The following is a 27,733-nucleotide window of genomic DNA, read 5'->3' on the forward strand; positions in this document are numbered from 1 at the left end:
CACCAATGGTGCTCCGCTCTTTATGGCCCCAAATCACTGCAGGAGCTGAGAGCGGAGCCTGAACATCCCTGCCAAAATCCTGTAGTGGTCCAGGGTGGGAAGCAGCAGGGAGAGAGCCCTGGCCAAGACCCTCACCTGTGCCCTCTCCCCCCAGCCAGCGGTGGGGCCAGGGCCAGCAGGCAGTCGAGCAGGACCTCGTGCACCATTTGGTTCTCGTTTCCTACCCCTGACACTGAGACGAGCGTGGCGGGAGAGGGGCAGCCCCTCAGAGAGTCAACTAAAATACAAAGCAGCGTTGGGGAGGGGTAGACCTGTTGAGCTGGTGCAGCGGAGAGCAAGGCTGGGTCCCGCGGCGGGGGGGTGAGGCCAGGGCTGCCCCAGCCTCCACGCTGCCGTCCCTCCTGCCCTGGCTCCTGGCACAGCAATAAGAATCGTCCTTGGTCTTGCAGAGATACTGTGAAAACAAAACCAAGATGTACCGAGTCTGGAAACGTACAGAGATGTAAAAAAAAAAAAACAAACAAAAAACAACCTCTGCTTTTATAACAGAAATAAAGTGGAATTTTCAAACGCGTCTGCCTGGAGTCGTTTGGGCGGTGGCTGGTTTTAAACGAACAGCTCCACCACCTCTGCGCTCACGTTTCAAGGCAGCGATAAATATCCCATTTACCACGAATGCCTTTTCTCTCCATTTCAGCTCTTACACCACATCAGATAGAGTGTGGAGGTTTCTGGTTAAAAATACCAGCCGACATCCTGCATTTTTCATTACCAAGCTGCTGTGCAACTTGTGACAGCAGGACAGAGCCGAGCCGGTTGGCGCAGGCAGCAGCTGAACTTCCGCACAGTTCAGTTTCCTGACGCTGTTTGCTTATTTAGCAAAAGCCTGCTCTGATGTTAGCTGTAAATACTGCATCTGGAGAGGGGCAGCCTCTCAGCCAGGCTCCGCTACCCCGGGCAGCAGCGACCAGCCCTGCCCTTTCAGACCCGGGCAAAGGAGAGGCTAAAAGCTGCTGCAGTATATGACTGGTTTTCAAATACCACGTTATATTCATTTCACTCTTTTCCCCCACATTTTTCATATTTAGGTTCTGCTTGCTTTTCAGTAAAGGAAACTCTCTAATTTATTTTCAGAGAGCAGGGGGTGCCGGGCAGAGTGGCCAGCACAGCTCCTGTGCTAACCCCTTACTCCCCAGGGCCCAGCCCCAGCACCTTCCAGGGCTGTACTCCAGCTCCTCCTGCCATGGGCCGATCCCACCATGGGCTCACTTCCCACCAGCTGTGCCCCAAGGCAGATGCAGGTTTGGTTTTTTGGGGTTTTTTTTTTTTTTTTTTTTTTTTTTTTTGTTGTTGTTGTTCTTTCAGTAGTCTTGCTGCTCTTTGGTTCAGCCTGCAAAGAATCATTGAACAGTTTGGGTTGGAAGGGACCTTAAAGATCATCCAGTTCCCACCCTCCTGCCATGAACAGGGACACCTTCCACTAGCCTAGGTTGCCCAAAGCCCCGTCCAACCTGGCCTTGAACCCTGCCAAGGAGGGGGCAGCCACAGCTGCTCTGGGCAACCTAAGAAGCATCAAGGCTTGCTTCAGGATCATGCTGCTGCATTGGCTCCCACCCAGCACCCACAGGACCCTCCTGCCCCGCTGGGCTGGTGGAGCCACACCACACTTGGGGCTTCCCATAGTGTGCCCATCACCTGCGGGGCACCCCCCAGCGAGGTGCACCTCACACTGATGTCTCCCCTTTGCTGCATCCCCCTGGGTCCTGCACAAAGAGAGCTTGTTACAAGCCTGTTATGCCCCTTAAAAGTGGTAGCCAACCTTTGCTGCTTGAGAGCCTTTTGCAGGCTGCTGCCGGCAGCAGGGAGAGCTGGTACCATCACACACAAACCACCAAGGTGTGTGTCCACATAAAACACAAACAGCCATGTAGTCAGTTTGGGAAGCTCCACCAGCACGTAGCAGTGACACAAACCCAAGTGTAGGAGGGAAAGGGGAGGAACAAATATGGGAGGTCATGGCTGGAGGACAGGCATGTGCATGGACAGAGCCTGAGCAGAGGAGAGGACAGGTTCTGAGTGGGATTCCTTTCCACAGTGGAAACTCTCCAGCCTCGTCTGTTGATAGCAGGTTAAATTTAGATGTCCTAGTTTTGGAGGGAGGGAGGAGTGGAGAGGGGACACCAGCCAACTCACAGCTGTTTTGGGTGACACCCTGAAAAAGCCAAAAGTGCCCAGTCACTTACTGTCTGCACAGAGGCCTTAGAGAAGCCCCTGAGAAGGATCAGGAGGACAATGGGAAGGACATCGGCTGCTCAACCCAGCTCGGGTGATGGCAGAGCCCAGTTCTGGTGCTTCAGGTGACACCAACGTCCATCCTTTAGTGCAGTGCATTTGTCAACGCTGAGGTCAGAAATCAAACTTCACCTTTCTAGAGGTTTTGTCACTTGGTTTCGTGATTTTCTAACCTCATTTTAAGCAGACTGAGGCAACGGTTTCTTCATTTGAAGAAATACCCCTTGGCCTCCGCAGTCCGTGCTCAAAACTTTTTGCAGGGACTTCCCTCTGCTGATGAAAATCAGGTTTTGTTTCCTATTTCTTCTATCTCACATCTCATTAAGCTGTTCATGTGCAGCAGCTCCAAATACTCATTTTATTCCTTTATGTTTTCAAGTCTTAAAGCAAAATATTTTTAGCAATGCACTAAAGAGCCTTAAAGCATCCATTAAAAAAAATAAAAATACTGTGTCATGGGTTGCATGCACGTAATTATAACAGAGCTCCTCAATCTGCATTGAGATTTCCAAGGCTGCCTTTAGTAACACCTTTGTGAATCGGTCCCCACAAACCTATAGGGGGTACAGGGTCTGGGCAACAAGCCCAAACACAGGAGAGCAGCCCTGGAGAGTCAGGGCCACAATTCATAACTTTGGGGTTGTCCCACCTTTCCCCCTCAAAATAGAGTAACAGCTGTTTTCCCCTTTGATGGAGGAGCTGTTCTGACATCATTTAAGCACAGCACAGTGGAAGGACTGAAGCTCCTGGCACCTGCAGAGATGCTCTGCAAGGAGCACGGACCTGGGAGCGACTCCAGCACCCAGCGCCCAGAGAGGGTGGTGTAAGGTGGGGGAGTCCCTTCCAGCGCTGGGAGAGGATGCTGTGAGGAGGCAGGGCTGCAGCCCCAAGCCAGAGCATCGCCCACGGCTGCATGTGCCCAGGAACGGTGCCACAGCACCAGGGCTGAGCGACAGCCCTGCCGTTATTGTTCGAGCAATGCGCTTGCTGGCAATACGCAACTTTTTTTTTATCTCGTGCTCAGGGAACGGTACGAGTTCAGATACGGGCACTGGCAGCACAAAGTGTGCCCGTCTGTGATAAAGGCACATATGGAGAAGTCTCAGTGCTGCAGCGGGAGCCAGAGACATGCTTGCAGAGAGGCTTTGTGACCTACTGGAAGCTGCAGAAAAATGAGGTGGGGATGGTGCGAGACAGAGAACGTGCTGAACAGAACCGTGGGGCCCTCGGGGGGCTGAGACAGAAGCAACAGGCACACGTAGGGGTGCAGACTCAAAAAACATGCTGATGTGTCCAAGCTCATCCCTTGGTGAGGAAGAGTCAGTCTTGTCAACAGCTGGAAGACCCCGGGGCCTCGCTGCTGCTGCTGTGAGAAGGGACAGGGCTCATCTCACTGCCGAGCGAGGGCGGCTCATCCCCGCCGAGCTGTGGGTCCCTGGGGCTCAATGCGACATTTATCCAGGAACAAAAACCCTCGGCACTACCACATATGCTCATGCCAAAGCCTCACGCAGGATTATTTTTCCTTGTAAGCAATGCTGAAAGCAATGCACAAGGGCAAGACACATGAAAACTAAGAAGGGATAAATAAAATGTCACTTCAGCGTCTGGGTCTGCAGCAGCAGGGCCATGTACAGGGGCTGGGGGGACAAAGGGAGGTGGCTCCACCCAGGACTGTGGGCAAGTGGCTGAGACCAGCACCCACCGAGACCCAGCCCCTGGTTTCTGGGCAAAGGGGTGGGAGGAGAGGCAGTGCCAGGACCTGCCTTCGGCTTTCCACTGCCTCACTCCCTGCTCTGAGCTGCTGGAGCAAGGGCTGAGATTTTCAGCAGCACTTTTCCAATCCTACTCATCCCCAAGACTCACCCCCCCCACACACACCCCGGCTGCTCGCTGTTGAGGCCAATAAACCCATCCTAAACAGGATCCTCACATCAAACACATCCCAGTTTCTCCCACAGAGCATCAGCAGGGTTTTAGCTCTGCCCCTGGGGCCTGCTGTGGCCACAAGGGACAAGGCGAGCCGAGGAATATAACCCAGCAGCATGGGATGAACTTCAGCCCCGCTATCCCTCCTCAGTTTGACAGCAGAGGGATGGCACGAGCACAGGTCCTCTGGTCGTGTCTCTGCAGCAGGGCACTGCGGCACAGAAGAGCCAAGAGACCACTGGTATTCTGCAAGAAACCTATATTCTGGAATACCAAGTACTACACAGTAAAAACCTTTAAAACGGGAGATTAAAGAATAATTCTTTTTGTGTCTTTGTGACAAAGCTACATTTGGCCCCATTTCTAGAAAAAGGCTCTTTTAGCCTTTGAGGAAGCAGAAACCCCCAGTCTGGTGTCTCCATGGGTTTGGGGAGATCCTCTCTATGCCTGAGGCTCTGCTCCACCCACCAAGTCTGTAGCACCATCATTAGTGCTCAGCACCCGCCTTGCCCCTGCCCCAAGGCCATGGCCTGGTCTCAGGGGAGGGAAAAAATAAGCATGTTCTTTCATTAGATATAATTAAGAATCTACCTTTGATAAAAGTCTTAGAAAATTTCTTCTCATACTCTCTTCTTCTCATAGAAGGCAGGCACAACCCCACTAGCACTGACAAAATAAGCTCTTTCAGAGTAGTTGTGGAACCACTGCTATTAGTTATTTGAGGATTAACCAGCACTTTCCTGAAACAAGGTCTCCAAGCCCAGCGAGTCAATGGCTTCTTTACCAGCTCTGCCAAGACAGGGGCTATGTGTGTTAGTAGTTTTATTTTTTGGTGGACATGTGTCCACAAAAAACTGGACAGAGGCCATGAGATCACAGGCCACTTAGCACAGATGACAGACTATAACAGCTCCTGGCAACCACCAACCCAGCGCCACACACACTTGCCAAGTCCTTGAGTCATCTAATAAAAATGCAGATTTTTTCAAAGTCGACTTTGCTAGGTTTTGTGCATATTCCTGTAGGCTTGTGGTCACGATCAGCCTCTCTACACTGCTCCACTCCTCCAGCAGCTACTATGGAAACCAGGAGCAAGCACCCGTTTTCTCAAGGGCAGATAGTTCAGGGGGTTGGGTTGTTTCAGCTGTGATTTTGGAAGTGTTGCAAGAAAACGTGTGTTCAATCCAGATCTGGAGTAATTCTAATGGCCCTTCACTTGCTGAGGGTAAAGGGAAACAGGTACCAAAGCAGCACAGCAGGGACAGCCCCCAACTGCTCCCATCATTCCAAAAAAGCAACTTTAAATGGCTCAACATGCCAACATCGCATTCTTACCAAGCCAATCCTCTCCCTAGCAAGAGGTTTATTAGCTATCTGGGGGAGCACAGCTGATACAGCCTTGCTAGGAGGTGTCGCATGCCACAGCGAGGGGAGATTAACGCAAAGAATTTAAGGTCAATGGTTTGGGCCAGCTGCTATTTATAAAGAGGAAGGAAAACAGAACAGCAGTATCACCTCTAGGCCTTAAGAAATGTTGTATAGTCAAGGAGAACATACTGGGAGGGCACAGTTCAACCCATCTTCTGCTTTTTCTTCCATCTCTAAACCAGAAAATTTCAGAAAATGTTCTCTTCTGTTCTAGTGCTGTGGCCCCAGGATTGCTAGAGCCTCACTCTTGCCTGTAGAGGGACAGGGAGGTTTCAGACAACGCCCCAACAGTGCTGCCTCCCGTGTGGCGTGGCAGGGCTCAGAAATCCTTAGAGCCTTGCAAAGCTCTCTGTATCAGAGTGTACCAGGAGGGGTTCCTTTCAATTTCCTCTATTTCAGTGGTCTTCCTTTTTAAAGGGAACATAGCTGATGTCATTCCCAGGTGCAGAGATAGGAAGGACATTTCCACAGCTAGGACAGGTGTTAGGATGAACACTAATGGTTTAGGTTGACTTAAAAAAAAAAAAGCAATTTCTTCAGGAACTGTTGATCGATACAAGTATTTAGTTTATAACACTGGACATGAAAACAAGCAGTTATCAACTATTTACAATTCCAAAAAGTGACCACACGCCCACCAAACCAGAAAAATGACACTTGTCATCATATTGTGTGGTATTAAAAAAAAAATGCAACAAAAAAGAAATGTTAGAATGTTTCTGCTGAAAATAGAAAAAGCAGAAGTACCCCAAAATGTCCTAATAGGACCAACAAAATAAAACCATCCAATCTGCATGTATTCAACTAATACATAACCTGTTATTTCAAATGCATTTTTTACAGAGCAACAAAAACCCATTACATCATTTAGAGGTTTCATGGAGGTCAGATGCATTAAATAGAAAAAGTGTTTGTCCAGAATGCCTTCAGGGCATTCTTTCAAACATTTGCTCAGTATGTTCAAGTATAAACATATGAGAATTTCACAAACGATATCGACTAATGTTAAGAGCTACAGGGAAAGAGGACAATATCATACATGTTACAGAAAAAAAAAATGTTGCTGACAGTGGAATCCAACATCCATAAGCTGCAAAATCACTAATGTATCTCTGGATGGAGGTCACACTTCTACTTCAAGGGCCAGAAGTTTTCCCTATAACCCGAGTGCCATTTTCTGAGTTCTGTAAAATTTACAGAAAGGTAAAAATAGGAGAGCTTTTACCTCCCACCTCTTTGCTGAATGTTACTGCCATGGGAACGTGTTCTGCATGCTGCCAGTTTCTTCTCAGATAATTTCCTATTTCTCCACTAAGCCTCTGGCTCATACATGACTCAGTTTTAGCACTTCAGTGAGATAAGCATGTGCCCCATCCTATACTTAAAATTAGCAGGGCAAACTGCAGCCCCTTCTTAAGAGCCTAGGATAATCAGTCATTCTCTTCAATGAAAAATGTGCTGGTTTATATCAGGAACCAACTTGAGCTACTCCCTTGTCTACGCAAGGGATGAACAGCAGAAAGCTAAGTCCAGTACAGGGCTGGTAACCGCAGCATATATCTATTTCTTCTAGATGCAGGGAGATAAACCCTTCCAACACAAATAACATCAAGGAAGATAAAATAGTTTAATATAGACCAAGAACAAGTGTTGCATAAAAATAAGCAAAATATTTTTCTTTTTTAGAAAAAAAAAAGTCCGAGAACTTATATTTAAAGGAAAAGCTGTTTGGATATTGATCATGTAGGTGACTCATGAATGCAGGAGCTACAGCACAGGTCAGGATGTTCCTAGCTTCTCCATCCACTAAATCCAGAAGATGATCTGTGGAGTGAGAAAGAAAAAAAAACAACCAAACAACACAGCAATGAGTGCTAGAGTCTCCCTCAGGCAGTGTTAGTTCAGCAGATCTCTCAAACTTCCAGTCTCCCTAGAATCAGAAGCTTATTATGAAACATATTGGTATTTCCATCATCTTTTACCTGAGACTGCATCAACACATACTAACTAGATAATATTAAGCTTATTCTAGAGCCTACCATCTGGAGGGGTACATGCTCTCTCTACTTGACAGGGAAACAAAATTTAAGAAACTTGCTGAAAGTGGCAGAGTGGACAACAGTTAACTTCAGCTCTTAGTCCAGTTCTTTAACTGTAAATCACCATCTCAACTCAGCCAGAAAAGTACCGATTTATTTCATTCCTTGTTTCAACTTGATAAATGGAGTAGATACTAGGTTCACACACACAGCTTGAGCACACACATCAGTGCCCGAGAGGTGGAGAAAGAGCATGATCTAACTGAAAATCCTCTCTTATATGAAAAATTAACCTCACTGGATAGCACACATTCAGAGCCTGGGCTTTGAGCTCTATGCAGTGCTACTAAAAAGGAAATCAGAACTAGTATGTTGCTGCTACTTTCAAAGCTTGCTCTTGCAAACCATTCAACTCTTTTTTTTCTGATTCTATTTGTATTTTTAATGAAGAGTTAGACACAAAATGGTACTTACGTGTTAGATGATCCAAAGCCGAACCCTGAAAGAAACGCAAGATTAGAAAAAATAATTGTTAAAAGGTAAAATGAATGCTTAAGATTTGTAGTAAATGTCCCCTCCCACACGCAGATTGAAAACATTTCTTTCCTGCCTTAGGCCAGGGAAAGAGCAATGGGCAAACAATGAAAGTCAAATCTCCATCTAGAAGAAAAGTGACTTGCCTCGGTTCCTAAGAGGGCTTTGCTTTCACTGCTTATCAGCTAGGTCCATTCTTTAGCAGCAACTGCACACAATGTGCCTGGCTTATTCACCTCTCCATGAAAATAGAGGGCTGCTTTTCTCAAGATGGAATTTGTGCTTAATGCAAGCCAATGGTGACAGGCAGACCACTGCGGAACACCTCCTCTCTCAAAGGCTCTGTTCTCAGCCCTGCCTAAATCACTGCAGCTTCACTGAATTACATCAGATAAAAATTTGGCTATTGGTGTTCTAGCTCAAATTTGCAGTGCATATTCTTTTGACACTAAGTACTTACATATAGATACCCATGCATATGGTGCTGAAGAGATATTATTTCTCAGTATTTTCCTTTGAGAAGAACGAACAACTCCACAAAAAGGGGTGGAAAAAAATAATCTAATGAGGTGTGCAGAAGAAGAGTGATTTATTGATATGCCACACAGCAAATCACTAATGAGATTATGAGCTAAAGTCTGAGAAGTCTCTACTCCCCACCCTGCAGCTCAGTTCTCCAGGACATTCCCTGGAGGGGAGCAGGACCAGGCAGATTTTTGACAGGGAGTCACATCACAGTGAAGAGTCACGCCCAAGTTCCAGGCAAAGCTGGGGACACGGGGCCTCTTGGGTTCATTATATTTTAACTTCTCCTACCTCCTCCACCTGTTCCAAAAGCTGAGAATCCACTGCTTTGTGTGCCAAAACCGGTACCCTGTTGTGACAGTGATCCAAATGTCGGAGTATTTTGATTTGCTAGTGTGCCAAACGATGCTGTGTTGTTACTGCTCCCACCAAACCTGCAGTTTAAGGAGAAAAATTGTGTTTGAAAGCATCTTCTCACACTGGAAGTTTGTCCCCATACCCCCAAGGATAACAGTACACTCCTTAAATGAGGATACATCAAAAGAGTGAGACCACTTGATATGAATAATTTTTCATTCTGGAAACAGATTTTCTGGTTTGGGAAAGACTATTGTACATACAAGTGTCTGTTCATCTCCCATTCTGAACGTACACCAGGCAGAAAGGCAGATAATGTTCATGCTTACAAAGGGTATGTTTTCAAGTGCTTGGAAATAACAACACAAGCCATCAAATGGAATATATTAAGTCACCCCTGTGTGTAGTTGTCACTTAAGCTCAAAAGTACAGCATCATTTTGTTTCACAAACAGGGCAGCAAACACAGAATTGTATGAGCTGCTCACAGCCAGAGCATAAAGCAGAGCCCAGCTAGAGAACTCAGGCTCCCAACTTTCAGATGGTACCTTACCGCCGCCCATGTAAACCGTCTGCAGATTTCTCAATTCCTTTCTCTCCCCAGCCCATTTGGAACCACACACAGCTCCAGTGCTTTCCTGAAGATCTGCACCCACCTGGCACCTCTCCCCACCACCTTTGGATTACTTCCCTAATTGCTTTTGGGGACTGAAATAAGAAGCACTTTTATATATGAAAATTGGTCTCCTTTCTCCACCCACTCTGTCCAACCAGGCATTGTAGAGCTATCAGCATGACACACTAAATGAGACCTCAACATGCATTATGGTTCTCTGCTCCCCCCAGTACACTTCTCCTAATTCTGAATGCAAGAGGCACACTCAAAACACGAGCTTCAACTGTTTCTCTGACTTAAACTGGGAAAAACGCAGACACAAAATTTTCAAATGGCCGTCTCTGCTAAAGCTCTGCAAGTGCACAGTGCTACTAGTACTAAGCCAGCACCAGCCCTCCCCTGAGCAGACAGTCAAGCTAAATAGTGTGCCAGTTTTGAAAGGCTGTGTCTCACACAAGCTCCTGTCGTTTCTGGACTTAGAATATGAACTGACAGCACGTTAACCCACCTCTCCATCCATCCACATCTAGCAGACTTTAAAAAAAAAACAACCAACACACCAAACCCAAACTACATCAAACCATATCTCTCCAGATAAAAGACAGACCTTGTAGCAGTGTGACAACCAATTCACCTGGTAAAGGACATCACCTCTCCTACCCCAGAGGCTGGCACTGTACACACTACACTTCCATACACAGCGTTAGATACAATGGGCAGTTCAGTGACTTTGCGTCTTTGGCCCTGCTAACCATCCCCTGTGCCTCTGGTTTGGCTCTTGACCCATGTATCTTGCACACAACTTCATCTCAGACACACAAATGTGGTTTTCTCAGACCAGGTTTTGTAGTTCTTTTTAAAAAAAAGCAAGATGGGGCGATGCGTTTTAGAATGAGGTTTTTACAGTGCTCCATCTCCTCAGGACTATGCCACTAAACACACAAATCATGTCTACCCGGTAAAAGGAAGTGAGGGTGAAAATAGTGACAAGGAAACTTGTGGTTCAAACTGCTTCTTTCAGTTGCAACTAGAAGAACATGCCTGTCAAAAAAAGGCTAAGCACAGTACAAGTAGAGAAACAGCTTAAGCTATGGACAGATTTTTTTATTTTTTTTTTAAACACCTAAAAGACATGAGATACAGTCATTGCCTGGTAACAATCAAACCTATCTTGCCCACATTTCCAGGTCTTTTGTAAAGCTCCTATGCGAAACAGACTTGAGAGGCACTTGAGGTTAGTTTATGAAAGCAAAACATTATTTGCTCACAAACAGTTGGAATTGCAGGCTTTGAAGAAGTGTAGTGGTTTCTATTTTTGATACTGAAGTCATTTATCAAGCAATGCAGACTTTTCAGAATTGAAGCAGCAATGAATCACATGAACCCAGAGCTAATACCACATAATGTACTGGCAAGTAGCTTCTCTGGATTTGGGATTTTTAAAGTTTCACTTCAAGAAAAAGGCAGAAAGGAAGTCCTGCTCAAGTGCCACACTACACTGCAGAATTAAACTATTGCTCAAAATTTTGTGGTGAGATTTTGAGTTTTGTAAAGCTGCCTTGGAATTCTGCACACTCTTTGGAAAGTTTTTAAAATCAAAATCGAATTCCTCAGGCAACTCTGAAAATATCAGACTGAGTCTGCACCTTTTTGATAAAGAAGAAATTCTCAAAACTTCCCACAAGTTAAAGCCACTGAATTATCTTTGAGTCTGCAGACTGCTTATGCAAGACCTCTGTTTGCATCACCATGCTGCTTGTTCTGAATCCCATTTTATCTTTAAACTTCCAACGCTGAGCACTGAATGCATCCAGTTTACTACGAAATCCTGCAGCACAATGGCTGAAATTTGGAACTGAACAAAATATCAGCCGAGTTGAAACTAAGTCATCCCAGAAGTGCATCCTTCTTTGCAGAGATTTTATTAAGCTGCCTCTGTTTGTACCCCTTTACAAAGGGACTCTCCAATTTGCTGCACCCGAGTTCAGGACAGCAGAAGGTAGCTGAAGCCTCCCACAGCTCAGGGGTGCTGCCCCGGCAGATGGGTGTCTGCCTAACCTCATGGGGAATGAACAAGTTACACTTCTGGATGTTCCAATGTGCCTTACGTAAAGGCAGTTCCTCCTGAAACCGAAGACAAACACTTGTGAAATACGTAAACACTAAGATTGGAAAGACATCCAGTTTCCTCTTCTCACTGGAAGTTTTTCATTTTTTAATTGGGTCTATTCACTCTGAATAGAATTGCAGGGTGTGAAGGAGTTGCTTGCTGTACAATGTTGAAGAAGGGCATTTGCTGCCTATTGCAGAAGCTGCTTTGCAAGGTTTGAAATTCTGTATTTGCTGAACAAAACAAGGTAAAAAGTACTGCCTGCTCTGGTGCCAGGCACAGGCTTAAGGGGCAAAGAAACAAGTAAAAACAGTGAGTGTGGGATAAACACAAATCACTCTGGGAGCTCAGGCTGTTACAAGCGCTTCGTCCCACCCCCAAAGGTGAGAGAACAGACTGGATTCTCATTAGTATCTCTAGCCCAAATCTGACAAAGTGGATAAGGTGGCTAGACAGAGTCACAGATAATATTTATTATTTTCTTTGCTAGGCATAGTTTGCAGGCCTAGATTTGAACTCATTAAGCGTGCACACAGAAAATACTCCTGCATTTGTTTAGACACTTGCAAGATGACCCACATTCCCCCCTCCCCCCATCTCTAAAGCTAAAGATTCAACACAGTAGTTTCAGCATTAAAATGAGATCATAGACATTATTTCCTTTGGGGTTAAAGTCTTAGATTTATACTTTAAAAAAAAAAAAACAACAAACCCAACCAAAGACACTTAGAGCTTAGCAATCAATCATGGAATATATTCTTTACATTAATGCAGATGTAACTAGGTGTAGTAGTTTGTCATGCAAGAACAATGTTTTCCCAACCCTGGACCCTGGTTGGCTTACCCAAATCCTCCAGCGCTGGCTGCTGCTGTACCCTCGCCGAACACTTTGCCTCCCGTTGAGCCCAGAGGGCTTGAAAAGGTTGGGGCTGAACCGAATGCTGGCACCCCTCCGAACCCAGGGGATCCCCCAAAAGTGGGAGGGCTGCCAAACACTGGAGCAGCACCGAAGCCACCTGAGCAACACAGAGGCAAAAAAGGGACAAGAACATCACGTAAACAATAATGCAGAGAGAGAAAACAAAAACTAGATTTCCAATCAGACAATCTCCATAATGGGACTGTTCATCTTACAATGTGGACACAGCATTATTTATAAAACTAACTGCCACAAAGCTTCCAAACTGCAGGGAATTTTGTTACAAAGGACATATATAAGGAAAAGTGCCTGAATGAATGCAAAATATGCAACCGATTTAAGAGACTATCCAAAAAAAACCCACATTCTGGGACTCTTGAATGTTGGAGCACAAGATCGACTCAGTCCCCAGAGCTGGGCTAGGTGGTGATAATATCTCGTACGTGCTTGCGCACTGAAGAAATTTCTACTTGCTTTATATAAAAAAAGACCAGTATCTTAATTGTGAGATAGCAAGCATGCACAATAACCAAGTTATAGTAAAAATGCATACAACAGGTACTAGACTGATGCTTTTATTATTATAAAAAAAGACACAGCCATCCTTCATCATAAAACTAGCACTCCTTACCAGAAAAAAATAGCTTAACTCATGCAGTCAGTTTTAAAGTAAAGCTTGGCTCATCACCATTTAAACAAGTTATTATGCAAAGGAACCACATATAACAACGCAGAATGGAAAGTCTCCTGTGAAGTTTGGTTCTGTTGTGGTTTGGTGCAGTGGTTTACTCTGGCTTCTAATTTAAAGTTCTGGAAGGACATACCAGTGTCTTGTGGACTGAACTTCATGCATGCAAGTGCTTAAACTGGAAGAACTCCCCAGTGCAATGGGCAAGCCTCCCCCAGCTCTTAAGATCAGATAGCAAGCTTGTTTTTTTGGGTGTTCCAGTGATGCAAAAAGATTCAGGAGGTAGGATATTATCTAATCCTGGTTTAAGTGGTGGAAACTAAGATGCGATGATTAAATGCCAGGTCAGTGGAACTGCACGATTCCTGCAGGGAATCAAGAACTGAACTCTGCTCTTAGCAATTTCTGTTCAGGGTTTAGCTGCCTTCTGCAGCTCTGAATGGATTTCTACCCAGATTATTTTATTCTATGTTCATCTGATGATATTATTGGCCTGTTTCTAACTGACACTGTGGAACGTGAAGGACACCTGCTCTTTCATTTGACTAGGGATGAGGATGGGATACCACCACACATTTTAATACCCTGGGTGAAATTCCAGTCCATGTCAAGGTAATGGATACTGTTTGGCTGTAAACACAAAAGGTCTGGAAAAAATAAATGCTAGGCCTGAATTATTTAAACACAGATCGGATATCTTGTTACCTCTATCTCTAGGACGTTAAAGTATTTATCACAGGGGCTGAAGCTTTGCTCAGCACACACCCGCTCTTGCAGTGCATATTAACACGTTTCACTTTCCTTTCTCCACTATTTGTAAGTGGTGTAAGCAGGACAGAGGGGGATTCAAATCAAATAAATCCTTCCACCACACCTGGGAGAGGAAGACATACCATTCGTTTCAAGATTTAGTAAATATAACCATAGGAGGGACAGATCTGAGGGGCTCTGTGTGAGTGGATGTGCCTTCTGCAGAAACCTCTTGGAAAAAAATCTCATCACAAGAATAATTTTGAAACCAAAACAGTCAAAAAGCAAGGAAAGAGTCACTGAGTGAGTGAAAGAAGAACTTCCTTTGGCAAGGCCTTTCTCCTCCTCTAGCAAAATAACAGATGGGAGGTATGCCAGAGACAAGAAACTCAGTCCACTACCAAGCAGAAAGCAATACTTGAGACACTTACAAATGGCTGCTGGATCTGACAGCATCATCCTGATGCTCATGGCCACTTCACTAACACGAGAGCACAGCCACTCTCAAAGCAGAGAGCGCTTCTTCCCAAAGTGCTGCATCTCCCAAGGGAGTTCTTGAGCAGCACTGTCTCAAGACAATGTCAAGGAAGACCAAACCTCCCCTACTTTCCCCAGTGATGAAGCTTCAAGAGGCTCACTTGGAGCAGAACACCTATCTTCATCAGTGTTCACTGTAAGGATGGCCTGAGGATGGAGGAGAAAGCCTTTGCTCTGCCTGACCCTTTGGACCTCCACTTTTTCCTGGTAATTAACACAATGAACATTCTGCCATTCAGTTCTAATGAACTTATCAGTCACCACTACTTTTGTGGCTCGCTCTTTGGGCAGATGACAGTAAAAAGAAAAGAGGTTTTGTGACATTTCCAATATGTAATTCAATTAACTCAACTGACAGAGAACAACAGCTCAACCACAGAAGAAAGTATGATGAGAGGTCAGACTCATTTCAAAAGAGAAGGACCTGAAGCGTGTCTGATAAGAATTTTATGAGGAAACATTCCCACTGTAGACACCTGCACATTCACTCACATGAAGAAATGGGGACAAAAAGGCCTACAAAACCCAGAGTGAAGTTTGGAAGATAATATTTTAAGGAAGCACCTAAAATAGGAAACATTTATTGCGTTCCATACTCTGTACTCTTCGTTGTATGGTACACAAGACCAGAACTGATTCACACAGCTCTCTGCTCTTAAACTGCAATGGAAATTTCTGGAATGAACACCTGAAAATGTAGTTTACTGGATGCTTTTCTGCACAAGAGATTGTAAATCTCCGCCTTGAATCCACCAGCTAAAGTTCCATTCACTAAACCAGTAGTTATTTTTTATTTATTGTTCAGAGACAATTCCTGTACATGTACTGAATCCAGGCTGCAGACACCTAAATGGTAGAATACTAAATCTCTCACAGGTAAGCGTGGGTGTTCATAGTGGGTGGATTAACAAAGTACCTGCTTTGTTCGGAGTGGAGAACCCAAAGCCCTGAGATGCTACGCTTCCACCACCAGAGCTGAAAGTGCCCGTAGGCTTCTGCTCTCCGAAAGATGAGCTGCCAAATCCAAACGTCTTTGCTCCGCTGTTTCCAAATAAGTTAGAAGAATCTGGGGAGATGAAGAATACTTGTGAAGCTCATGATAGACAATATTCTACGTTACACCTCATTAACTGGATCAGGAGAAAGGGAAGCACCTTTAACTTCCCCAGCCCCCAAGCACACAATGAACACCACCATTTTGGATCTGATGGACCACTAACAACCTTTTACTGCCTCAATCTAGCAAATCACAGTGACGGATGATTTGTTTAGTTGCATCCTGTGCTGCAGTCTCTAAAAAAACAATCCCTCAAGTGAGAACAGCTAGAATCAGTCTCTTGGGACAACACAAGTCACCACAAATTAAAGATTCTCAGCTATTTTGGCAATGGTCAGTATTTCTTAACGTGACTAAACTGACAGGACCTTAAAATAGGAGCCAAACTTTTCCAGCCTTACTGAGAAATAACTCAAGTTTTCATCATTCACAAGGCTATAGAGTTTTAGCAGCTAGTGGCAGGACACAGAATAATCAATGCTTTTCTCTGGTGAACCATCTGTTTTATTTCATCACAAAAACCAGCACTACAATAAAGGAGGACTAAATTAGCAAGGTTAGAGAACTGACCTCAACCATTAATCCCAATGGATCATTAAAGGTGTAATAAAATAAATGGATTAGCTCTCCCAAGACCTGATGTGCTACTTCTAGCCACTTGCAGCTAATTCTACGGCTCTCCTTTCTTCCCGTACTTTTACATCTTAGACAGTTTTCCTTTCTCTGTGCTTTCTACCTGCTGGACTCCACCCCTTCTTTTTTCCCTTTCTGACAAACCCAGGTTACAAGTGATGAAATAACAAAGCTGGGCAGTCTCATTAAATAAAAGCCACACTTAGGAAATCATTATGAATAGCTTTTGTGCCATAAAATGCACATAACAAGCACAGATCTGCAAAAGCTGCACACCAAAGGCACGAGAAAGCCTGCTCGTATTTCAAACTGATTGCTACCGCAGACAGTAGCATACGGCACCTCGGCTCAAATTTTAGAGTATTACCCAAACCTGTTAGCCCAGAAAACTCAAGACTAATGTGTTTTTAACTTGACTCTGGCATTAAGAAAAAAAAAAAAAATCTTTACACTAATAGACAGTGATTGATTCTTGCTTTTACAGTTTATAGCTTCTTGAAAAAAAATTCTGATAGTCCCTTAAAGTCCTTGGTGCAAAGGAACCTGCAGGTAGCTTTAATGTATTCTTAACTACTTTTCTTGCCTGCTTTTGTTAGGTTGGTTGGCTCAGCAAGAAGCAACATGTGGGGAGGTTGGTGTGGCACCTCACATACAGACTGATTTAGCTAACACACACATGCGGACTGATCCTTTTAGCTGATAACTGAAGCAAAGGAAAGGACAAGTCTTGAATCCCTCTTCCCAAGGAGGACTTTAACACAATTCCTCTCATCTACCCAGCTTTCATGATGCTTATAAGAGTTTATCTGTGAGACCCTCACCCCATCTACCAAATCTGGATAAAATATAAAAGGAACTTTATAATTCTGCTTCCTTACCAAAACAGTCTACACCCCCAAACCAACCATAAGCATATTTATTCTTCTTTACTACATCCATGCAACTGAAAAAAAAAAAAATCACATCCCCTCCTAGACATGAAAAATGTCCGAGAGCGTATCCATGTATTATAGCAAATTCTGGTAAAATATCTTGCATGTGCTGCATAAAGATAGCCATTTTTAGGACAAAGCTGAGGAAACTGCTATTCATCACATAATTGCTGACTTGGTTTCTCTTGAGGATGGGATTCTTAATTTTTATAGCGTTAGGGCAGATGAGAAATAATTAAAGGTTCTAACTTCCAACCAAGTTGGAAGCAGAAATTCAGTGACAAGAATTCAGAGCGTTCAATTTTAAAGAATTTGGCCAAGAATTCTCTGCAGAACACAGATATTCTTCACACTTCTTGCATCTGCTTGTTTGTTTCAATGACTTCCCTACTTGTTTTCCATAAACCTAAAAGAAAAATTCTGGATTACACATCACACATACTCTGTCTCCATTACCCCCTAGAAGTCTTTCATGTTAACACAGAATTTACTCAAAGACAACTAACAGCAGAAAAGCAGATGGGATCACAAGCGCAGATGGAAATCACAGCACATTTTGTATTCTTGCTTTGTTCACTTACTCTGGGAAGCTGCAGATCCAAATCCTCCACTGGAGGAACTGAAGGGATTCTTATTGGCTGCATCCTGACTTGGCTTTCCTCCCAAACCACTGAAGAAGCCTCCATCTCTCCCACCACTTCCAGCTCCAAACAAGCCTCCACTAGAAGAAGATGGCTGCTAGAACACAAAAAGGACCAAAAAAAAAAAAGGGATTTAAGTGAGGTCAAATCAGTACACACTCCCAAGGCTGATTTTAGGGTTTGGCTTCTTCCTCTAGATGTACAAAGGGGTTGATGAACCAGCAAGGAATTACCTTCCAACACAATACAATGAAATCTTATTTAAATCCATCTTAAACCTTGTCTATGGTACAGAATAATGCTTTTGAAACTTGCCCTCCACTTTCCATGGAATAAAGGCAGGTGACTTACTGCATCTCTCTTATCTTGCATGCGATAAAACTTTTGTCTCTCCATACCCCTTGGAAAACATTCATGCAGAAGCTGCTTTGGTGCCCACTAGAATAGCAAGTATCTTCAGCACAGACTGGCACACTTTTTACTGAGCATGTCAAATTGTATCTTTTTTTTCCCCCCAAAAAATGTATCAGAAATAGGGAGGGAAACCTGAACAAGCCCACTATACATAACAGTACCTTGTTTCTACAAAAGTAATAAATACTTGCCTGGCCAAAGACAGTGCCTCCAGTATTAGCTGCTTGCCCAAACACAGAACCTGTGTTACTAGAACCAAAACCTGCCAAGAAAAAAAAAGGGAAATAAACCACCAGAACTACTACGACAGTATAAGAGAATTCAGGGAGGTGACACTAGTCCAGAACAGGGAAGGGACAAGTCTCCCATGCCAAAACACAGGGATACAAATGATATTACAAATTTAAAGTATGTGCCAACACACAAATAATAAATTCCATTGAAAGTTTATTTGTAAGTCATTCTCCTTTTCTCTTCGGCCAACTTAAAAATAAACAGAAGATAAAAGGCCTTTTCACTTGTGGGATTCTTGGTAACAATGTAAGAGAACTGAATTTCTGTTAACATTGCTATAATAATGCTGCAAGTCATGAACAAGCATGGCAGCATTCTGATTGCCCTTGTGTAGTGAGGATCTGAGCTTTGTTACCTAAAGATTCCTGTTATAGATAATTAAATGTTTTGATAAAAAAAAAAAGAACTCCTCATTCCATTTCCTAGTTCACTTAAATATGCATTTTGTAATAAAACTTCCATTTTATAATTAGGAGCACCTTGCTCAAGCAGAGTACACTTCCCCATTTTAACTATTCTCTGTTACTGTAGTTAAAATGCACAAGCCATTTGCCTACAGTGCCATCATTTTTAATTAAGTGAGCCTAATTAGTTTTTCTTTCTTAGAAATACACTTTCTCTATTACTGCTATGTACTCTTCACTTTTCCCTGGGAGCTTTCTGGAGATTGTACAGACAAAGCTTTGGGAAGAAAAAAACAACAATACATTACAGTAATGTGGAGAACAAAAGGAGACTGACAAAGAAGGTTTGGTCTGTGCAAGTACTCAGTTTAACTGCGTAGACAAGTAGCTGATGGTAATGCTACTGCTATATTTAATTTTGAGATATTTCCAAATGAAAAAGTGGATTTAACAGATTAGTTCCTTGCTAACCCATCACTTCAAGGGCTTAAAATTTTTTTTGCCATCCCAGATCACAATAACAGTACTATACCTGGCTATACATCCACTGTTGCACGTACTCAATGCAGCCCACTGAAGGAAGTGCTGCATCTGTATTCATTGCCTTGATTACGGTCTCAGAGCTGCCTCGCCACTTCAGTGTAACAATTTACAACAACACACTAGTTTAAGATCTTTCATACTAGGCTGAACCCAACCCACTTATTGTGCAACAGGCAGGAGAATACATAATTCAAAATTAAGTCAAGGTAGACTTGTAAGTATAAAAAGAATGCAAGATTGAATTGAAAAGGCTACGTTCAGAGGCCTACTGATGAACAGCAAAGCAGAGCAAAAGATTCTTTGATCTCCAACAGTAGCCTCCCCCTCACACACACTGCAGCTCCTATTCTTACCAACTGAAAACAACAAAAAAGCCCAACCCAAACCATCAAGTGCCAGAAGTGGGGGAAAAAAAGGCATTAAAAAGTGTCCTCCTTTCCCCAGTGATATACTGCTCTCTGTACTTCAGTCAGACAGCACTGCTGGGAGATCACATTTCCCTGCAGTTTGTTCTTACCTGAAGCTTGGCAGAAGCTGAACCCAGCAGATGACGTTGTAGTAGTAACTGCGGCAGTGCTACCGAAGACGGAGCCCCCTTGCCCAAAGCCAGTGTTCTGCCCAAACACTGGAGGGCTGCTTTGTCCAAACAATCCCCCTCCAGTGCTGGCAGATGGCTGTCCAAAGGAAAAGTTGCTGGCGGTGTTGGTGCTGGCCGGTGCTCCAAAAACACTGCCACTGCTAGAGGCTGCTGTGGAGGCCGCTGGCTGGCCAAAGGCTGGCATTGTCCCAAATCCAGACTGGCTAAAGGTAAAACCACTTGAAGAACTGCTTGCTGGCTGCCCAAAGGTCGGTGCTTGTCCAAAGGCTGGCTGACCAAAGCCCCCGGCAGTGGTGGTGCCAAAAGCAGAAGTACCAAAACCTGAGCTGGCAGCCTGCGTGGTAGCGGTGGCGGTGGCCAAGGTGCTGGTGGTGAGCTGCCCAAACGGAGAGGATGCAGTGGTACCTGCTGGTAGTTGTCCAAAAACAGGTGGTGTGGAAGGAGTGGTGGTTGTATCACCAGCAGGCTGGCTAAATGCTGAGCCAGAAGAGCTGGAACTTGGAGGCTGAGAGAAGACCGAGGAGCCTGCAGAGGTGGGGGCAAACACAGAGGCACCGACAGCTGGACTCTGAACACATGTAGTAATGTCAGAGGTAGCAGCCAACACACTTGTGGCTTCTGCAGGAGAGGCAATGTTTGCTGTAGACGTTGTCGCTGAGACATTCTGATCTGGTGGGGAAGATGCAGAGACGGCAGGAGGCACTGGTGCCTTCAAATCACTTGTGGAGGCAGGAGCAGCAACGGCATCGGGGGGAGGTGCTGCCGAGGTGGTGCCAGAGCCCGCAGAGACGCTGTCCCCGGCCGTGGCCTGGGGTAAAACTGGCTCTTTACCAGACTCTGAAAGCTGTACCTGCGGCTGCGGTGGCTGTGACACTGGAGGTGAAGACCCAGCTGCTACAGCTTCATTTTCAGATGGCTTTTCTGACACAGATGGTAATTTGGCATCCCCTGCACCCTTATTAGAAGTTGCAGCAGGGACAGCCGTTTGTGAAGAACTCAAGAAACTTCCAAATGAGAGGGATGTTGAAGTGGAGAGAGTAGAAGGGGTAGAGGTGGATGTGCTCACACTGTTTGTTTGCTGAATACCAAATGAAAAGGTGGGTTTGCTGCCACTAGAGCCTCCAAGATTAAATACCCCAGAAGACCCTGTGTTGGTTATCTGGACATTGCCAAAGAGACTGCCTGTGGCACTAGTGCTGATGGACGGGGATGCTGTGCCAGCCGACGTGACTGATGTTGAAGCAGCTTCTCCAGCTTTTCCTAATGACAGGGGAGCAGTAAAAGTAAACCCAGAAGGTATTGTAGATACTTTAGTTGACTGTGCTCCTGCAACGCTGGTAGACGGTACTTTAGTGGTGGTCTTGGCATTATCCTCTACTTGACCAACCCGAAGTCCTGAGAAGCTCCCAAGAGTTTCCCCAGCTAGGTTGCTCTGAAACAAGTTATCTCCTGGTTTAGACGGAGGGATATCCAACTTGCCAGAGGCTGTGGAGGGAGCAGAAGATGTTGTTGCAGCAGGTTTGTTTGACTGGGTGCCATCTGCTGAGGAGCTATTTCCTACTAAGGCTCCTGGAGCACTTGCTGGCTTGAGGGATCCAAAAGCAAAGGAGCTCTCAGGGACTACTCCAAATTTGGAACTCCCAGCAAGTGAAAATGAATCAGTCTGAGTGGTCTCTTTAGCAGGGGCTGTCAGTGAGAGAGACAAAAGTTACAGGTTGAGTTATGGTATGCAAAGCTCATTTATCATTCTTACAATACTAGCATGCTTTAGTGCTTCACAGATTGTCAGAAGACAGTGCTCTTGGCTCAAAACTATAAAGCCTCTGACCATCAGGTAACTGCCACTTCCATGTGCATTCAGGAGACAACAGTGATGACATCTGAAGCATTTATGGATAGGGTTGCAGTGACAAATAGTTACTTTCCTGTCAAAATACTCCGCTTAACCATCCTTCTCTCTGCCTTCAGCTCCCATCTCTTTTGCAGTTTGATAAAAACATAAAAGACCTGGTTACTACAGACCATTTGCTGTTAACACCATTTCCACCCCTTCTTACATGGTTCAGCTAAACAATTCCTGACATACACTACAGAACTCTGTTTAAACCAATGGCTCAGAACAGAGTTTGGGTCATAAAAATACCTTCTGGCATTTGAAAAGTCTTCTACAGAATCAAATCTTTCTTTAGAAATTCAACTATTTATAGACCACCGACCAGCTTCTTTGCAGCCTGTTTTCAGCTTTGAAAGACGACAGAAAAGCTCTCAAATGTAATTGTTAAAGCAGGTCCACTTATACTGCTGTCTGATAGTGTGAAACTGCTGAAGATTTAAGGGAGACTGGACTAGTATTTTTTGATGTACTGTAATTTCATTTCTGAGCACCAAACACACACAAATTCTGACTTGAAGACACTGCGATGGTGTTTGGACTATGGGTTGTTTTGGACAAGGTACAGAAAATCTGCATGGAGATCAAATAACAAAGAGCAAAAGCTTCTTAGCACAGCTGGTATTATCCTTGTGTTTTACTCTGTAAGTATATTAAGTATATTTAAGTATATTAGTAACTGATGCTGAATAATGTAGCATTTGTTTCCTCCTGAGGCACTGAAATTCCCTCTGCTCTTCCTCTATCACCAGCTAACAGAGGCAAAGGTGCTCCTAACATTTCACAGAGCAGCACTGAGTAACTGCCCTCACACAACGCTGTGGTTTACAAATCTGTCTCCTGCACGTCCCACTCCTTTAATCAGTGTTATTTACCTCAGTTTTTACGTTAACTGAATCTTCAAGTTTTAAATTAAGTTAGTTCTCTCTGCTTAAGGTCAGCAGAGCATTCGTAGCATTGCTGTGGCTGTGATGATCTAAGAATCTAAGCAAGCCAAGATTTGTAAGAAGAGGTGATATCTTTTATTAGAGCAACCAATAATATTGGAAGTGAGATTCTGACCATACAATCTTTTTTGTAAGACTGAAATTAGAGGCAGAAAACTTCAATAATATTATAAAGCAGATGTAGCAGTCCCCCTTTATCCAGACCAGGCAAGTATGGTCTACCTATGAATGGAAAGGCAGCATATATATTGTCAAATCAATTTTAGAAGCAACACAAAGCCATCCCAAGCATTCCCCTCCCATTACTAAATGCTCATTCCACTTAATGACAGCTGTGTCAGACCACCTCGGCAACTTTAAATCTACAGATTAAAGACAGCAGAGGAAATGACTACAGATGCTACCCTTTTCATAAACTAGTACCTCCTAGATGTTCTTGGCAGCAAATATTTTGCTTACTCTTAATTGAAAGGCAGGTGGCCTAGATTTCTGTGCATTACAGGGCATAATCCAACATACATATAAAATATTATTGCAGCTACTGCAATTTTAATAATAGAACTGCAACACAAAACAAGAACCACATGAATTAGGAAGAGTAAGAGTTCTCTTCACAGGGAAGAGATATTGTTTGCACACTCTTCCAAACTAACCTTGTGAAGAAGCAAGGCTGGGCAGCGTCGGTGATGAAGCAGCTGTTGTGACACCAAAATTAAATCCAGACCTAGCAGCAAAGAAGAGAAAGAAAGAATAACACTTAGCTTGAAGTGTTGAAACTTCCAACCCCATGATGAACTAACTTTGAGACTCAGATTTCCAGTACAGACTTGCACAAAGTCAGCCACACAGGCACAAGAACAGTTTCTCCGACAAATAAACAGGCAAAGAGAAGCACACACACAGACTGGGCTCCATGTGCTTCCCTTCTGACAAGGCTTCTACAGGGTTAAAGAGTCAAAGTTCTTTTGAGCAGCCCTCATCCTCCAATACTCTTTCCTTTCTGCTGTATATTTCTTCCCCATTCAGGTCAGCAGCTGAACACCATGCACCAAATATTGATAGCTTTTGGGAGACTAGCAAGAGCAGAAGCTATAGTGACGACTAAAGTTTATTTAAAAGAGCTAAAAGGTAAGAGCCAGTGCATGAATAACTGGATACTACCACCTGTCAAAAAGGAGATCACTCATAGCAAGATGGAAATTAAAAGTTTCCATGACTATTTCACACTAAGAATATTCTGTCTTGCAAAAATACTGTGATCTTTCATAATGTGCACTGGGGTCCTCTAAAGACCTTCATTCCCTGAGGCCTTTTAAGCTTTCTCCAATTCTCAAAGACCAGCTGCTGAGATAGAAGTCAGGCTGTGTAACTAAGACATCAGTGACAATGGCACTGTATTTAGCATATGGTTTACAGACGGAGGCACTGCAGCCTGGGACAAAGGCAGGGTTTGTTTGCTTTTTGAATCTGAATTTCCATCTCTCAAAAGGACTATTTTAGCCCTTTGAAGAGCACAGCAAGGCGTTTGGATAACATCCACTTGACAAACTTGCAGAGAAATGGTTAAGACTGGAAGAAACCAGTCATTTGAAAGTATGCCTGTTCTGCAATACTTAATGTTACCCACTTCCTAAAGAAAAAAATTTATTTAAGTATTAAATAGATAAACATGCAGAATTTCAAACGATCATTTCTAAGGAGTTTTCCCTCTCCCCTAAAGATAAGATATGATCAACGAAATATTTTTGTCATCCCTGAAAAAACACTCTAAGAGAGATTTCAGAACAACTATATGTTCATAACATGCGCTCTGCTTTGTGTTATTGTTATGTAACAGAAGTCACCAGATGGCATGGGGACTCTCTAGTCACCTTCATGAACAGACCACACAGAATTTATTGTTGCATTAAAATAAATAATTCAGCAAGTCTAACCATCAGTACAAACTTCAACTCCTAACTGGGAATTCTAGCACTTCTGCCTCTCAAACTTCTGCCAGCATTTGAAACCTGTATATGTATGCCCAGATTAGAATACCCAACATCATTCTCTTTGGAATTCATCTTCAGAGGTGACAAGTGTTAATATGACAATTCTTCTCTGGGAGCAGAAGCTTCCAGTGTTCAACCTCTTCTCCTGCTGCTGTAAAGCCAAAGTTGATTCTCACAACTTGCTAGGGATGATTTTCCTGCTCCTGCTCTTTGTTCACTAAATAAAGCACATGGTTTAAAACTAGCTATGGTCTGCTCTTCTTCCTCTTTCTTAACATCAACATACAAAATACAGCTCAAACATTCTTCTCTGTCTCTATGAGAAGCGGTGACATTCACTCAGACAGTCAGGGAACCTGGTGCATCAGACCATGGGTGGGTGCTTTAACCACAGTCATACTGCTCTAGTTTCAAATGATCACCTGATGATGAGAAATACCAGTACACACAGTGTATGATTTGTTCAATAGCCCGCTACAGATAAACCTGAAAAGAAAGCCAGTCATTACTTACTCTTGATTAATTACAGACTGAAAAATTTCAAAGCAACACGATATTGTGTCAAATTCTCTCACACCTTCACATTTCACTCAGGTAGGCTCCCACAAACTAGGTCTTCCAAGAACTCTGGTGCAATCTAACACTTGCAGGTGCCATTTTACAGTATTATGCAGCTTACAGGTAACACTTGCTCTAACAGCTGACACTTACAATGTCAATTACAAAAAGATATCTTAATGTTCATACAGACCCCACAGAAGAAAAGGAGAATGCTTTGTTAAGCTGTGCGGTTGTTGCTGGTACTGATGTCACTGTAGAAGAAGTCACAGCTGTAACTGTTTTAACCGTCCCTTGTCCTGTAAGTTACAAGAACAAGATTACAAGTAAGAAAAGAGCACCTTGCCATCCAACTATCAAAAAAGCACACACAGTCTGATTTTACCAGTTGAAAGCAAAGCTTTTTTGTCACTTATACGACATCTGATATTTGGGCACAGAAGCGTTCCTGCCACTGTTACAATGTCAGAGAACACATGAATTATTTCAAAGATTTAAGGCAATAATATTTATCTTATTAGAACAAAGACAGGTGTCACCATCTTGACAGTAAGAATTAAACAATTAAGAAAACCCCAAAGCCAAAGAAATCCTCAGTATAATCTCTCATCAACATATCAAAACATGTTCAAAATAAAAAGGAAGTGCTATCAAATTCAGGAGCTGACATTTTCAATAAACCAAAATTTAAGAAGCATTTGCCAAGTCAAATATGATTTTTATCCTAGCTATTTTTACTGCTTCTTACCCCTGGCTAAGAGGCAACCTACATCCACGGCTTAAAGGCAAAAGAGCAATAGAGATGGATTTCAGACATTTATGCAAGAGGCTTATAAAACCACATCCAATGCCAGCATTATTATCTAATACACATTAAAAATCAATTCCTTCCTTCCCCAAGAGTTTTCCTCTTCCTCAATTTGCACAGAATGATGTAAACTGAGCATTCCTTTCCTTAGAAGCTTCTAAACCGTGCACAACAGATTGCAGTATCTGAACTAGCCTTGAAATCGGTCATACAGCCCAGTGCTCAACAGACCCAGTACCTGATTTAGCTCATTTCAAGCTAGCTCAGGTAATTCTACGGTGCTGCAGCCTGTAGGACGGAAATACTCATGTCAGACATCAATGTATGGAAAAAACTGTTCCTGTTACTTCAGGATCTAATCCCTTTCCTGCACAAGTACAACAACTTTTCTTGTTTAAAAAAACCCAAAGCAGCAACAATGTCTGCTCTTGATTTGCTGGCAAACCACAGTAGCCTTTGGTAGATGTACTTTCAACATTTCTTGTTTAGGGTTATACATTCTGAATCCATTTTCAATGAGGAACCGCATCACTGAATTCCAGATGCAGGCACAGAGACAAAACAGAGGGCTGTATACAAAACCACTCTCCTGCTCTTCTGTACTTTGGTTTTTCAAATTCTCTCCCTCAAGCCTGACGCAGCAGCCTATCAGTGGAGGCTCTGTGTCCTCATTTTCTGGATCACACACCCTGACAGATGGCAAGAGACATCCAGGCCTTATTTCCATCTTCACCAAAGAAAATTTACCTGAGATTTTGTTGCCAGACGACGTCGGACCAGATGTAGATGCTATAGGACAGGGTGCACACACAGAGGAAGGTGGCGTCTGTCCCTTAAGCGAACTTGTTAGAGGTGTCTAAAAAACACAAACCCACTTCAGGTCAGTGCAGTCTGTCCGTTAACAAAGGTCCTTCTGACCTTGGTCTGGTATCATGACAGTCATGCAGTGACTTGAGAACCAACTGGAGGAAGGTAGTCAAAGCACTTGGAAGTGCCCTTCAATCCTGGGCCCATTATGTCTTGCCACTTAGATACAGAGTCAATATTCAACTTTTTCAACAAGTCTCCTGCAGATGCCAGTAAGCCTCCGCTGGCAACAGCTCAATGATTGCAGGGGACAAAACTTCTGCGTGGTTTTTTGATGTGTGGACATAACGTCTAGCAGTTTACTGACCAATAAGAAATGTTTTCAGTAGAACAACAAGGGGGTAAACTACTCTCTCCCTTGATTGCCTAGCCCATTTTTGGGGGGTGAAATTTAAGTAGATCTATCTAATTCTGTAATACAGTTTTTGTTGT

General features: G+C 43.7%; 1 protein-coding gene across 3 annotated transcripts in view; it reads right to left on the reverse strand.

Moving 5' to 3' along the window:
- Nucleotides 1-6,440: 6,440 nt before the first annotated feature.
- NUP214 (nucleoporin 214) overlaps nt 6,441-27,733 on the reverse strand; it is a 45,728-nt gene continuing 24,435 nt past the window's right edge. For 2 of the 3 annotated variants that reach the window (XM_074923711.1, XM_074923709.1), the window contains exons 26-36: nt 27,182-27,290; nt 25,820-25,925; nt 23,731-23,801; nt 20,159-21,925; nt 18,592-18,662; nt 17,927-18,083; nt 15,640-15,789; nt 12,674-12,845; nt 9,039-9,181; nt 8,163-8,187; nt 6,441-7,473 (exon numbers count right to left, since the gene is read on the reverse strand). In XM_074923711.1, the coding sequence (XP_074779812.1) occupies nt 7,440-7,473; nt 8,163-8,187; nt 9,039-9,181; nt 12,674-12,845; nt 15,640-15,789; nt 17,927-18,083; nt 18,592-18,662; nt 20,159-21,925; nt 23,731-23,801; nt 25,820-25,925; nt 27,182-27,290 (2,805 nt within the window). In that variant the 3' untranslated portion in view covers nt 6,441-7,439. The remainder of the gene's footprint in view (nt 7,474-8,162; nt 8,188-9,038; nt 9,182-12,673; nt 12,846-15,639; nt 15,790-17,926; nt 18,084-18,591; nt 18,663-20,158; nt 21,926-23,730; nt 23,802-25,819; nt 25,926-27,181; nt 27,291-27,733) is intronic. The other variant, XM_074923710.1, reaches the window with a different exon arrangement.

This window comes from Athene noctua, chromosome 20 (genome assembly GCF_965140245.1).
Source record: "Athene noctua chromosome 20, bAthNoc1.hap1.1, whole genome shotgun sequence".
Taxonomy (NCBI): domain Eukaryota; kingdom Metazoa; phylum Chordata; class Aves; order Strigiformes; family Strigidae; genus Athene; species Athene noctua.